The following is a 16,131-nucleotide window of genomic DNA, read 5'->3' on the forward strand; positions in this document are numbered from 1 at the left end:
AATGTCAATCAAATGTCTTCTAACGCTGGCTCAACTTACCATGTATATCAGTGTAATTGCAAATAAACCCTGTAATTGTCCTAGCTAGATATATTTTTATGGAATTGATTTAATTATATTTGATCATTTGTGTTATAATTCGTTGAACGGGCAACGACGAGATCTTACATTAACCGCCTGTAAATTTCTCACTGCTGGGCTAAGGCCTCCTCTCCTTTTGAGGAGAAGGTTTGAAACATATTCCACTACACTGCTCCAATGCGGGTTGGTGGAATACACATGGCAGAATTTCATTGAAATTAGGCACATGCAGATTTCCTCACGATGTTTTCCTTCACCGCCGCAACAAATTAAGCACATGAAAATTCAGTGGTCCTCGGCTGGGTTTGAACCCGAAATCGTCGGTTAAGATGCACGCGTTCTAACCACTGGACCATCTCGGCTTTACGAGATCTCAACAATCAATCTCAAAGATACTTCAAAAAACTTAAATAATATACTTTTTTAACTTTGAAATGACTCTTTTTAAGAAATAGATAACTGAACTGCCTATTAGGTCATAATATGGTAATCGCGGCCCTCGACATCTGCGCTTTAAGAAATATAAACCATTCCTTATAGGTTGCTATGTCCCTTGTGCCTGTACTTATACTTTTACCCCTCAAACCTTACAATTGCTATATGGCAGAAGAATACCAGATGAGCGGGTTGTACCTACCCAGGTTTTGGAAAAGTTATACCACCACGTAAATAAGATAATAAGATGAACGGTGTATTTCTAAAGTTACTTACAACTCATTTTTCTGTTTTATCTTTTCTTAAAAATGATATCTGCTCGTTACCATGAAGGTTATATATAATTATGCAAGTATCAAGATTTTTTTTGGTTTTTCTCGAGTATATTTTGCAATCCTTATTGCCCAGAAAAAAAATTACTGCATAAAATGAAACTGTTTTTAGCTTTTTACATAGTAACAAATGGATCAATTCAAAATGGATTATGAAGGTATGTCAGACGAAATGAAATTAGAATCCTTGTCCAACGGAACCCTGGAACCTCAACTTACGAACAAGATATAATATAATCGTATTTTTGCCTTTCGCAATCCTATACACTCATAAATTATTCAACCATACGCTTTGCGCCGGCAGCACTATACAAATCTGATTTCATCCTGATAGTTTGAAGTGAATTAATAAAGACAGACTCCAGTAGGGATGTTCTGTTACATAGAAACTCGAATCTCACTGCAGAACACGACTGTGAAATGTCATAAAGTGATATTTGACATTGATTTTAATAATAAATTTATAGGATACACGTATTAAAATGGCCTATCAAAGTAAGTCACCCGTCAACATTATACGAGTGAGATACGAAATGATTTCTTACACAATCGACACTGCAGATGAAATATGATACAGAGTGCTAATTCGAGAAATTCAAATAAGGTGTAATATATTTGAATCTTCTTCCCAAACATTCCAACAATATGAGCGGGACTTATTCGATTACATCTGTTATATTTATATTATAAAATATGTATCGATGTGTGTGTTTGTGTTTATATGTAGTAGTGGTATTGGTGCAAGTTGTTTTTTTTCTTTAGTTACTTATTTGATATTTTAAAATATAGTGTTATTTAGCATAAATATATAATCTAGCTTCATTATTGTATAATAATGAACTACATTACAGTCGAATGTACGAAATTACAATCTATTGATTGTTATTGATTATTGTATAATAATTAATAACAAACAATAGCCTGTAATTATATAAGCGTGCTATATAAATAATGTAACTGTTACTATATATAACATATCTATATACAAGAATTAGCTGTTATACTTGTCTTTCAATGTGTGGTTTTCAGTCGAGTAGAATCGAGCTACCACTTCCTTACTTATATTAATTAAGAACTCACTTTATTCGATAAGCACACCGATCTATGTCATCGGCACTAGCTCAACTACACTCTAAATAAAAACTGTAATAATATAACTTTCAAGATATCCATTAGGAGTAAATTAATTAATACTTTATATAAAATTGTTGTTGTAAGCGTTTATCTATATTTTATAGATAAATTTATTGTGAGTTTTGTTTACGCTTAATATTAATACTATAATATACTATAATTTTAGTTCAACATATTTGTCAATAACCCTTATAGAAATAAATAGTATTCAATTTTTTAAATAAAAATTCTGTAGTCGTATTGTGATTTGGGCCGACGTTAATTCAATACGTTATAAAATAGTTAAAATTTATATATTTTAACAAACAAACGCAATGGTAAAATTATTTATCATTTTTGATCACTGAATTGATTTTGTAAAAATTTCGTGCGAAGTAATTTTGAACTTTTAGCAAATAGGATATTTGAGGCGGTCATGAGGTGGATAGGGGTTTGTATACGACTTCTAAAATGTTTACGTCACAAATTCAATCCAAGGTCACGATAGATTACAATACTTCATTAGTTTTTTTTTATTTTAGAAAATAATAGTTTTTGTGTAAAAATTATGTTACATACATTTTTTATATTTTGTTAATTATTTTTATTATAATTTGTTACAAATATAAGTAATTGTGCCCGAAACTAGAATTATTAAGGTATTTATTTATAATTAACTGTTTTACAAATAACAGTTGGCAGGCAAAGTTTGCAGTTCCACAGAATTAAGCAATGTTATCAAATTTTATATACTATGCTGCAGGGCTCCGGCAAAGAAAATTGACCACCCTATCTGAACGCGTACAAGACTCGACGAAACGTTTTTGTCGATTGAGTCCATCAATCATCATCAGTGCCTTAACCATACATGTGATGGTATCATACCTACGCTCCACCAGAAGAGTCAAGCCAAGCAGACAGCTCTAAATGTCAACCGACTCCCATCCTTACAGTATTAATTATACGGTGACCTATTAAACGGAGCAAGCGAATGATAATGATGATTTGACTCCTTATGTATATTCGGTATACGTTGTATTTTAATAAGGCAATTAGATTATTTGTTGAATGATGGCAAAGCATTCATGTATTCTTTATTTAAACGTTCAAAATGCTTCTGTTGCGAAATTTAAAAAAATTGTTAAGGAACGCTTGTGTGCGAAAGGTTAATATACAATTAGTGAGTTTATGTTTGATAGCACACCTTGGAAATGAAACGATCGCCTCCTGGCTGTTTCTACTCATATACAATTATGTATATAATTAATTTGACGTAAAAAAAAAAGTCCCGCTGAGTTTCTTTCGCCGGTTCTTCTCAGGTCAGGGTGTTTTCTTTTTCTGAACCGGTGGTAGTGTTTAATTTGACCATCAATAAGAAAGTGTAATACTTCTATATTGAATAAAGGAATTTGAGTTGAGTTGAGTTGAGTTAAACAGACTATGTTATGTTATGTGTACCTTTTTGTTTTGGTAATTTAAAAACGATGTTGGCAATTTGGTTAAAAGTTTGCCCAATTTTATATCCAAGATCAATATAGTACGGTCTAAGCGTTGTATTGGTATCAGTTAGCGACAATTTCTCTTTCAGTAACGGGTTCAAATATATGATAATTATTTGAACCGTTATCTTCGACATACATTTTCGTCAAGTCTTTAGTGTCGTATTTGTAATTTGTGAGTGAACATTCTTTAACTTTTACTAGTCTCATTCTTAAGAGCACTATTTTTGTTTGAGATCATAACGAAAACGTATCATAAAATGTATTATTTGGTGCTCTTGATTTTAATGTCAGTGGGTTCAATTTCGATGGAGCGTAATGGGAATGATATTAAAGTACTTTCTAGAAGGAAACGATACGTTGCATTTCCCGAGGGTTCCAGTTTCTCTGTAAGTTATTTTCTTTCAATATATAACTTAAATTACGATATTTAGTTTGAGTTTGTAGATGTAGATAATTCTCGGTTGCAACGATAATTTATTTGTAACTTAATGAAAACGAAAAATTTGACAACATTCGAAAAAATATTTTTATTTTAAAAATACATATTGAAAATGGAATATTAATCTCGATTAAGATTCAATAACATTAAGTATGTTTATAAGCGCCGAGATATCTCAGTGACTTTCAACTAATACTAACACGTGAAATTAGTTATATTTAATTGCGTTTCTGTAAATGGAATATGGCGTACTAGCCTACTATATTTGCAATTTTTTTCTTGTTTATATTGTGAAAACGCCGATCGTGTTTCTTATATTAATAAATGTTTAAAGCCAAGTTTAAAGTGCTCAATTTATATTCATAATAATTCGTCTCGTGTTCATGAGGAAACCTGAATGTTTCGGATAAAAATCTGTGTATCTACTAACCGACATTGGAACAGCGTGATAGAAATAGTTCCATAACATCTCCTGAACGGGAGAATAGTCGTTTGTCCAGCATAATATTATATATATCGTGGAAAGAAGTGTGCGTAAATTATTGACAAAAGTGTGTGTTTTCCAGTGTGCTGGCTGCATGACCGTCGGTGTAATAGGACAGCCAGCGCCTGCTACTGCTCCTGGAACTTTCACGTTCGGTCTAAATTGGGGTATAGCGTACGAATTGCCTAATAACACTGAAACCGCTTTGTTTTACCGACGCAAGAAGCACGGCAAGCCATTAGCTCAAAGAAGAAGTAGACGAGAACTGTATGAGAAGTTGGAGATAATTTTGGACAAGTAAGTAATATATATGAGATTAGATACTTTGTTGGATCCGAAGATTGTAGACTTAAATTTGGAAAAGTGTCTCTAAGTTTTATATGATTATTTCTTGTTTATAGTTCATATCAGGTGTGTGAAACTGAATATCATAAGGATCTGTGTTGGGTATCATTCTGAAACGTATATATCACGTGACGACAATTATGTTAACCTTCTCCTTAGCAATAGAGAAAGTCTTTCTCACATTTGTACATGAACAGATTATTAGATGGTGTTTCTTTTTAGTATATTATTGGCTACAAGGTCAATGATAAAAGTATGTCATACTATTCGATGGGTTCGTGGAATACATTTTGGTAGGTTGTACAAGCCCGGTTGGATAGGTAAGATTAGCTATCATCACAAATTCTGACGCCAATTATTGTGATCTGGTTTGAAGAGCGACTGAGCCAGTGTAACTACGGGCACAAGGGACATAACATCCTAGTTCCCAAGGTTGGTGGCACATTGGAGACGTAATGAGTGGTTAATATTTCTTACAGTACTAATTTTTATCGGCGATTGTATCCTTATTAGGTATTCTTTATAAGATTTTATTCAATTTAATCCAATAAAATGAATGTTGTACGTCAAGAAGAAGGAAGACTTTGAGTATTCGTGGATCAGTTTATAGCCGAATATATCGCCGCTGCATGCAATGTAATCATCAAATCTCAATTATTATGTATCTTGTATTTGGAATTACGTATTGCATTGTTGAGTCAATAATAATTAATTTCGGTCTAATTATTAGGCTAACGAATTTGTGATCATAATTTACATAGATGCGGATTTTGGTCTCGATATTATTCCTATAATCTAATAATATAATCTACCAGTGGTCAAGTTTTGGCAGATATCTATTTTATGCTTAACGAATGGTAAGTGGGCCAGTTAATTTATAAGTACATAGATGTAACATCTTAGGATCGTTTGGTTGACGTCTCGTTAATGGTGTAAGTAATGGTTTAAATTTGTGTATCAGTGTCATTGGATAAAAGTAACTACTTAAATTTACTTTTTTTCTTGGTGACAGGGCTTTGTGCAAACCCGCCGTCTGGGTAGGGTATTATCCACTCATCAGGTATTCAAGCGCCAAACAGCAGTGCTCAGTATTGTTGTGTTCCGGTTTAAAGGATGAGTGAGCCAGTGTAATTACAGGCACAAGGGACATAAAATCTTATTTCCCAAGGTTAAGGTTAATATTTCTTAGACCACTTACCATCAGGTGGCCCTTTGCTCGTCCACCAATCAATACCATAAAAAAAAACTTACTTTCCGATAACATTGAATCATTGGTAGAAATAAAATAAAAATATATTGGCGACTTGCCTTGTCACATTGAATAAAATATAAATCATCCTTATTACAACCTGACTTAGTTCAGTATTAGGTATGTATAAGATATATTCTGTGTTACAGTATGGGATACAGCGGAAGGCAGTGTATATTAAAAACTCTGTGCGAAACTGCACAGCGAATTGTTCCTCACGGTGGGAATATGATAGAAGAAATTTTCAGGACTATGTTCACGTAAGTTGACTGTTTTCGTGTTGATTATTTTAAGTCGTAAGGACCTGACATAAATCACACTATAAAACAGTCTCATTAAAATGAGTTAAGATCTTTCAGATATTTAGATGGATAGAGATTTTAAAATAGTTATTGTTGTTTTCAAGTTGGCCTTTTAAAATATTTAAAGCTAATATCAATACAAGATTATAGTAACGATAAAAAAACGTCGATAATATTGATTGTTTTCTAAGCAATATACATATAAAAAATATTAATAACTTACTCTGTAATTCAATCAATGGAAAAGAGTAACTACTGAGGTTTTGACCGGATCCTCTAGGTAGAATCTAGTTTTCGTACCTGTGATAGCTTTACATTTAATTCAATACTGTAATATCACGACTTAAAAATACTTTTATGCCTACTTGAATAAAGAATATTTTTATTATTTTTGATATTAATGTAAGGTTATTAAAATTATGTAATCAAAGAAAGTCATTTAAATACAGATTATAATAATCGTCAATGATGTAAAAGAATAGGTTAGGTAAATAATTCCTAATTTTTTTTTAGGTTGCCTATGTCAAAGGTTCTCCCTTCAGAGCCATTGGAACATACTTTATATGACTCAGCGCATCGCCTCGGTTTGTTATTAGACTCATGCGAAAACTTTAAATGTCCGTTATCGTTAGTAGATTTAGCTAAGGGGTATTATAATGCGCCTGCGCCGAACGTGGACACGGCCAGAAGCCCTTGGGCGTTGTTCAGCAGTAGCTTCGGATAAGTTGCAAAGTACTTGGATAAATAAATCTGCCATTAAATTATAAACTTATGTATTACATAGAATATAAGGGAATGTGTTTCAAATATTTGATTTTCTTAAACATATTGTTTTATTAAATACAAGTATTTAAAAAAAAAGTATATTCGATTTTTTTGTGTATAAGCTACATTCCTCTCCTTGTATAATAAAATAAGAACGACAATTTTCGACGTTCATGTATTACTGATATCATTATTCATTGGATTTGTGTGTGTGTATCTTAGCACATGTGTGAGTGTATTTTAAATATAGAATAAGAAAAAAACACGTTGAAATATTATTAACGCATAACATTTAATATTTATAGTTCATATTTATAATACATTTTAATATTAGCAGTAAGAATTCATGAGTGTTTTGTAATAATACTTGTAGTGCTTGATTTTAATTAACATTACAAAATGAGACTTACTATTAAACTTAAGTTACATTAATAATATATTATCTCGCATTCCTTACACGATACCTTTCCTTATAATAAACATACTATATATATGTTACAGATGTTGAGCTACACAACTTAGTCGACTTTCGATATACGTATTAGCATAGTGCATAAATCTTATACTAAATTCAGTGGCTTGTAATTTGTTTTACAACAAACGGTTCGAAACAACTTATTACTATACACTAAATAAGTTTTAGTGATTAATGAATGTATTTCCTTTAAGTCTATTATTTTGTTATGTTATATTTAACTTACATTATATTAAAATAAATTTAGGAATTCATGAGTAAGTATATCTATTAACAATTATTTTGTAATATTTATGTGGTGTTCATCCGATTGCGTCATTTTCATCGGTCGCAATGTTTGTTCAAAAATTGTGAATTGACAATTTAAAAAAAGATACTTTTTTCCAATACCAATGAAAAAAAAAAATATTATCCTTCAATTAAATTTGTCTAATAACAGATAAGGGGCACTAAAGTTTAGAGATTCTTGATCAAAGATTATATTGATTTTGAAATTGTTTAATAAATCATAATTAGTTTCAAGATAAGCACTCACAATTTTCAAACAAACTTGCCGTTACTCGTGACTAGAAAAGTGAAAATTAAAACTTACAACGAACAAAACATTCATTACAACTAGTAATACAGGATTAATTATTTTAATATTAACAATTTGAGACGAAATTACGAAAATTACATTGAATCTTATCCTAAGAAATACGCTTTCGCGATTTTAATTAAATAATAATACATGTATAATAACAGCGTTTATGCGATCAAATGGAACGTAATTAATATAAGGTAAGCAAAAAAAATTACTTCATAGAAAAGCTTAATATAATTTAAGGCACCAAGAAAGAATTTAGTAAAAATGATCATAAAATTACCAGTATGAAATTTTTCAACATAAACCAAATCTATTGATAACTTAGATAGAATTTTTTTTTTCAAAAATCTCCCCTGCCTTGCAACACTTTCAGTCTTGATTAAAATATGAATTAGGAAAAGCTGCCATGATGTATGAAGGAAAAGGTGTCATAGTACATTTCATAATGCTATTGTTCGCCCAATAATTTAAATTTGACCTTATACGGTATTCAAAAAATATATGAAAACGGTTATTATTTTATATGTCAGATTTTTTTTCTTTTTAAGCTCTATATTAGAAATCAAATTAAAAAAAAAAAAAAATCGTTTGACCGTCAAAGTAAAACAAGCTGTTTAGTCTTGCCTATTTGTTCTGGGTAGATGTATGTTATACGACCTTGTTTTTCAATTTCAATATGATATATTTATATATAAATTAAAAAATAACTAAAGTGTGAAATATATAAGGAAGAGACTAATTAAGAGAAGAAATGAATTATAACAATATACAATAAAATGTATAGTTGTATATGTATATATAAAAAAATAAAAGTGTTCTGGGCAATCAAAACTAAACATTTTTTATTTGACACTCTTAGAGTTTGACATAATTTTAACGCTTCTTAACGATTTTAAGTATCGAATTCTACTAATTATATTTTCAGCATTGAATAAGTGATAAAGATTTGAGACAGACAACTGCTAAAATAATCAGATTGATTACAATAATTTAAAATTGGAATTGAAAGGTCAATAACCTTTCATAATTAAAAGTCAATTGATTAATACTGTTACTGTAATATAGGTGACAATGTAATCTTGAAGAGAATTATAGTCATCCCATATAGTTCATTCCATCATATAGATTTGGTTTATGCAGTAACTGCTGGCATATTAGATGTAATGTTATTTGATAACGGAAATGCAGTGACAAAGCGCATATATAACCATATAATTTATTACATATAATATTCATGTAAATGAAATATTTAAAAATCAATACTATAAAGTTTTTTTTTTTTTTTAATTACTGTATTTACATCTAATCGTGTTGGAAGCTCAACGCAAATTTCGTGTGTTTTTTTCCCACTACTTAGTTATTCATAAGTCTTAAATTTACGTTTACCTTAAATTAGTTACACGCATCAAACTATTACGAGACATAGAAAAGTTTCGATTACAATACGGGGTAAGCTACAAATGATAAAAAAGTATTTCAAATAATGATTATATATTATCTATTAATTCTGTCATTTATCAGTGCTTTTTTTTTTAATTAAAACATTTTATTTTATTATAGCAGTTTTCATTTGAGTCATTTTCGAAACTAAGAACAATTATTATAATCTAGCTTCAATTGTTTTAAAAAATGATACTAAAGATACATAAAATAAACGATCTTACGTCACTTTTGGAAGACGTTTGATTAAACATGCAATACGCCTAACTTACGTAGATATTCATAAGTTCATAGAGTATAATAATATTACAATATCATTAAAGATAAATGATAATAATAGAAAAAACGATAGACGTGCAATAAAGATGTTTCCAAAAGTGTTGTACAAGAAATTGCTAGATGAAATTCTAGATTTCGACAAACCTAATTATAAAGCGTTACGGATTATCTGTCAACCATTCAAGAACTAAAGCTTAAAGTTACGAGTACAATGAATGGCATTAAATAACGAAACAAACTTAGATGACCCAAATCAAGTGATTTAGAATTATTGCTGAATGATATACTCCTTAAATGGATAAATAAAATTTTACATTAAATACATACATCTACAACATTTAATTACTACGAATCTAATTTAGCACTAAAGGTACTGTGAAAGGAACGTAGAAAAATAACTTGTCGATTTAATATTATTTTAAATTTCTATGTTGATCGACTATATGTACATGTCAACATTTCGGTTTAGTTGATTCTTAAAATTACTGACAGCCATGTGATAGCTGACTATGAGTTCGAAGTCCCATCACACGATGGAGACAAACTAGCTATCGATGTTTAAAGTAATGTTAAGTAACTTGAAAGTAACAAAAAAGTAATCATTCGAGTAAAAAACATCGCTTCGCATAATGTTGAAATGATCAATCAGATTTTGTTAAAAAAATCAACACATTATTAAAAATATAAATTGCGAAGATTCAAAAAAATTAAAATTTTAAAAAATACATACACCAAGAATCGTATATAAAAATGTCGTGTAAAAACACTGATGAACTAGCTTTAATTGACATTAGTGAACTTATAATCGATGATAACAAATTTGTCTAACATCGTGCTTACGAACCGACTCATTCGTCGACTAACTCTAATAAACATTGAGAAGCTAAAACACCACTTATTTTAATATACTTATATTAATTACTTATTGACGATGTGATGCTAGCGTTATTTATTGTAAATTTATTATTTACCTATCTAAATTGAAATATACGACAAAACTACTTTCTCATACCCGTTTATCACCCGAAACATGCATATACAGACGTATTCTATAATAACGACCTCGTTCCAACAACTCAAGTATCAGATCAAACACAACAGGGAACAAATAAAGATAAACTTACGAAGATGTCTTTCAGACGATAATAACAAGGGTACAACCAAAGTTACAAATCACAGAAAATATTAAATAGAACGCCCTCGAGCTAAGATTACAAAACTGGATGTTTAACCAATGGAAGGATTTAAGAGATCGAAAGCTTTACCGTAATCAAAATTTCATTCATACTAAAGAATTAGGATTATTAATCGTTGTATCGGCTTAGCTCATCCAGTTTCAACATTTCTAAGGGCCTATTCTAGGTTATTTATATTCACATTATTTAAAATCGAAGTCCATTAATCTTTCAAATCTTTTCAGGATTTGTTGCGAAACGAATCAACGCTGTATTACGCATTTAGACTATACTTGACTTTAGATTTCATGCTCACTTCGTCACAGTTATTTACATCCTTACTCACCTTTATTCCTAACAACTCAATCGACTATCATTCAGTATACTTATTCACGATTACACTCGTCTTCTAAATATATTAACCTATGGTGTTTCTTTAGAAAATCTATCTATTATATTATATTATTTGCAGTCATATAAAAATAACAACAGACCGTTTATTTTCTAGCAAATATCTACAATAAAAGTTGGATAATTACGGAATAGTGAGGGAAGCCTGTGGACTTAACTAACCATTATTTTTAATGACAATAATACTTCTAACTTGGTGTTTCGGTGCGTGCAATAGCACTTCCTACTCAATTTACCGATGTGATTTTACCGTAGAAAATTAATTTTAAGTACAACAATTCCTTCCAAAAATTCCTTCGAATAAAAACTGGCGTCGTTAGTGCCAAAGTCACAACTTTAGCAGCAGCTGTATACGAGGTATTAATGGCTATGACGTGAGTATTGACCAAAAAAAATTCAGCAAGTTTTCCTGATCTTCTATTGGCCAATATCCTATTGGAATTATAGGGAAACGTTCGCACAAAACACCTGTATAATTATTAAGATTTAAAACACCCAGAGCTGCGTGAAATGAGTGTGACTTCCCTAAATACATACCTAATCTTTTACTTCTTTCAACCTTTAGCGAGCTTTCAACAGGTTACTTACGAGTAAGTACCGTCCGTATCCCGTGTATAACTAACGCATTTTTACGTATTTTCTAATCTACTCTAGCCGAATGCGTAATTGGCACAAACGACTATACACATTCAATAACACTTATAATATTAAGACGAATCACACAAAACGGTTTGAATAATTTCACTAGAACCATCCCTGTTTACCTTACTGCTCGCTGTTGAATTAATTAAAATATTATTAATTTCAGTAACTAGGTAATCATTATCTAATCATATAATGATGTATTACTTTTGACATATCAATAACGCGGCTCGAAATTTTTTTTTTTATTACGACAAAGGCTACGTTACTCTACGTAATGGGTTGAGGTGAAGTTGTACGTACTTGATACGTCTAACATGTAAGGTGTTTAAAATGATTTTGAAAGTACAACCTACATTACAATATGAACATGAATAGGTAATTAACAAAAAAATGATATCTAATATAATACCTACATTTTCATTACATACTAATTTCATTAATCTCAACAATGATTTTATTATCTAAGACAAGTGGTAGAGTGCCTATAAGTGAGTAAAAGACTTTACAATCGGTGAAAACGTGAGAATAAAAATCAGGGGAAGTAATTGGTGTACTAATTTTACCCTGTACTCTAGGATTAATGAAATTATGGTAAGTCAGTTTTGTGAAAAATCCATAATTCCTAGCTCATTGCAGACATATCGTTATAGCTTCTCAGTCGTTGCTTCATAGGGCAAGCATTAGATGTCACAGAATGAACAAGCATACTTAAAAAAAACACGACAGCTCTCACAAATTAATTTAAGAATATTTTAATTGGCCTTTTATAAGAAACTATGACCTTGGCGAAATTTGGCACCTTAAAAAAATTTAATTAAATAAGTTATCAAACTATCTAAGAATATCGAATTTTATAAAAATTTAAATTACAATTGGCAGTCAATTGTGGCCTATAAATATATCTAATGAAACAATATTATCACCGTCGCAACGTGACATTACAGCTATTCATAGTATATTATAATATAAGTGCCCATCAACTGTGATGGTACACTTACCTAAATATCTACAATCCCTTAATTTATTTTATCTACGGGGAAATTACGATTCATTCATTTAATCAATCGATATTGTCCTTATAAGTTTTACGCGAGTACGTAGTTTATAAAATATTAAATGTATATTTAATGCATCATATATACTCACGAATACATATTCAATACACACATCATCTACAATGTCCCACTCATTGAGGACGTTTTCAAGAAAATGAACTTCATTATATTCGATTAATATTAATACGTTTGAGAGAAAAGTATCTCTTTATAATCTAATTTTATATCTTGAAATTGAGCTCAATTTTATTCGAATTAAATCCTATTTAATTAAATGTAACCATATAGTCTTTATACCAAAAATGCAACATATAATAATGGCGACAAATTAATTTTACTTAATTTAAACTATACAATGTTTGTGCGCTCATGTCGAATAATCATTAGAAAATAAAAAACTTAATTAAATTTAATTAAATTAAAAAATACAATTAATATATGCTTAAAAATATTTACGTTAAATATGGTGATTCCAATATAAAAAATTATTGACGGCAGATTCGACGCCAACACAAAACGGCCGTACATATGAGGTTCTTCCGTTTTTGTTTCGACTATCGACGGACACAATACGCGTATGAGTTTATTTATATAAAAAGACGGTTTTGGACACGCAAGCGGCGTGAACACGTCCCGCGGCGCATCGAGCGCTTGGCACCACACTGAGCACAAAACACGTTCTCGCCTCATAGTTCCCATCTGGGAGCTTTACATAGATCATCCGTGCCACCACATCACAATCAGCTCCCAGAACGTCTTCGGCGGCGAGTGGCCGAAGACGTAAGACGAATTTCAGAGACCCGGGTCACCTTCCGAGCCCATTTTGAGCAACTCCAACTTTTTCTTCGCAATTTTCGAGTAAAGAATGTCAATGGGCTTTGTATTATCGTAAAACGTCGGCGCTCTGAATATAATGAGAGCGGTACCGAGGACGCAAGCTATCGTAAATGCGAACAGGAAAATTCTGTCCAGTACCATAGCTACATATTTCCAATCATCCTCAACCTGAAAATTGAAAATGAAATAATCTTCATGTAATATTATATTTAAAATTTAGTCAGTCAGTAGTTATTAAATAATGTAACTTACACTCTCAAATTTGTCTTTATTTTTAACATGCTGAGCAATGAATCTAGATCCTTCTATTGTCTTTTCCATCTCTCTAACGTATGGTTTTTCTAGAGATGGACTGCCATCATCGAGGTCTAAGCGGCAAGGTGATCCTGGTGGTGGAGAAAAGAGTTCGTCATCACCACCCGGAGGCGGTGGCGGTGATGGAGGCATTCCTGGCAGTTCATATTCCTCGCAGCCCCATTCCTTGAATTTTCCATCCATGTCATCGCCACCGTACACATCAGTAAGTACCTAAAACAGTTTTTAAAAATGAAAACCATTTTATCACAGAAATGTCGGTCCGACTTCCAATTATTGTCCGTGTGAAAAGTATAAGACGGAAGTGGCATCTGAAATACTCGGCGATTAAAATGTCAGTTCGCATTCACTGAGATCGGTGTATCGACGTAGCTTAAGCCGGCAGACAATTAGGTTGGAGTGGAGGTTTCGGTTTCGGGCCGCGTCTGCCGGCTCGTATATCGTGATCCGTCCGCAGCCACCAGAGAAACATAAATAACGGGGGCCGCGCGCGCTCGTTAAGCCCTCCGGCATTGAGTAATAAAGGAAAATCGAAATAGAATGAAATTGGGCTAGAAGCGATATTTTCGCGATACACACGAAACACAATGGATTTAGAATACTGTTGAATGAAGCGAATCCCAAAAGAGTCCTACGACTGAGGACAATTAAAATGGTTATTGTTGAGGGCGGCTTCGAGTTGACTGTAATAGCTTTTTGTTTGTATTGAATTCATTCTGATGGGAAATGGCTTAAATTAAGGAAACTCAATGATAAAAGGTGTTCTTTCGTTTGAAAAGGGATTTCTGCAGAAACTCCCTCTGTAAGACCTTTTTTAAATTTAATTTAACGTTTAAATACAAAGTTATATCTCTTTAATCAAAATTATTGATTAAGAGATCATGCTACATGTTCTTTTTAATCATGTATATTGAATTGAAATATCTTCGCTTTTTTCTCTATATACCTTTATTTTATATGCGTGATTTGTTTTGATTCGATTATTTTTGTTTTTAGTAACTTGACCCATTTTGTTTTCTTACCTCAATTGGCTTATCATTTTCATCATCATCAGATTTTTCGGGCCTTTGTATACATAAAATTCTGGGTAAAAAATCTATAAAGACTTTTCTCACCCAAGGAGCCATATGATGTGTAACTGGAGACCTAAAATTTACGTTTAGCACCACAATAGTGACTACAACTGATAACGTGACTAGCATCATAGTAAATAATAAATATTTTCCTAACAAGGGAACAGTCAGTGACGTCGGAGGTATAATTTCTGCTAACAATAAGAAGAACACGGTCAAAGAGAGTAAAATTGAGATGCAAAGTGAAATCTTTTCGCCTGAATCTGATGGAAGGTAGAAGACGAGTACTGATAGAAAAGAGATTCCAACGCAAGGGATAATGAGATTGACCGTGTAGAAAAGGGTTTTTCTCCGCAAGGTGAGGTTGAAAATAATATCAGGATAAGGTTCTTCGCAGCATGAGTAGAACTTTTCATTCCTAGTCGCCGGTACCCGCATGATGTCCCACTCGACCGAGATATAGTACTCCGATAGATCGATGCCCATCCCTATATGATCGGAGTCCGGCGTCTGCTTCAAATGCCTCAAATCCACCTAAAAATTACAAATGTTAAATTTTTTAAATATATTAAATCGATACAATATTTAGTAAATTGTAATATATATCGAATAATGTTTTAATGACTTTTTTCTCGGAAGATAACAATGCATTTAAGAATTTTCTTACTTAAAATCATTGTCACGTTAATATTATGGTGCAAAACTAACTGAAATACACTCTCTGTTTTTTACCTCATGACGACTAAACTACGGACAATATCATTATTAAAGTCGTACGAATTATAGGATTTAT

The 16,131-nt window shown here is 31.5% G+C and overlaps 2 protein-coding genes across 2 annotated transcripts in view; one reads left to right on the plus strand and one right to left on the minus strand.

Annotated features, from left to right (window-relative positions):
- The first annotated feature begins 3,768 nt into the window (after positions 1-3,768).
- On the plus strand, positions 3,769-7,006 carry LOC125067901. Its single transcript, XM_047676797.1, has 4 exons — positions 3,769-3,849; positions 4,469-4,683; positions 6,130-6,240; positions 6,796-7,006. The coding sequence occupies exons 1-4, from the start codon at positions 3,769-3,771 to the stop codon at positions 7,004-7,006; spliced, it is 618 nt and encodes a 205-aa protein (XP_047532753.1).
- A 6,635-nt stretch (positions 7,007-13,641) lies between these two features.
- The window catches only part of LOC125067973 (acetylcholine receptor subunit alpha-like 1), a 237,563-nt gene continuing 235,073 nt past the window's right edge, over positions 13,642-16,131 (minus strand). Inside the window, exons 7-9 of the mRNA XM_047676926.1 lie at positions 15,288-15,872; positions 14,203-14,478; positions 13,642-14,118 (exon numbers count right to left, since the gene is read on the minus strand). Coding sequence (XP_047532882.1) covers positions 13,906-14,118; positions 14,203-14,478; positions 15,288-15,872 — 1,074 coding nt within the window. The 3' untranslated portion in view covers positions 13,642-13,905. The remainder of the gene's footprint in view (positions 14,119-14,202; positions 14,479-15,287; positions 15,873-16,131) is intronic.

Source organism: Vanessa atalanta, chromosome 12, assembly GCF_905147765.1.
Source record: "Vanessa atalanta chromosome 12, ilVanAtal1.2, whole genome shotgun sequence".
NCBI lineage: Eukaryota > Metazoa > Arthropoda > Insecta > Lepidoptera > Nymphalidae > Vanessa > Vanessa atalanta.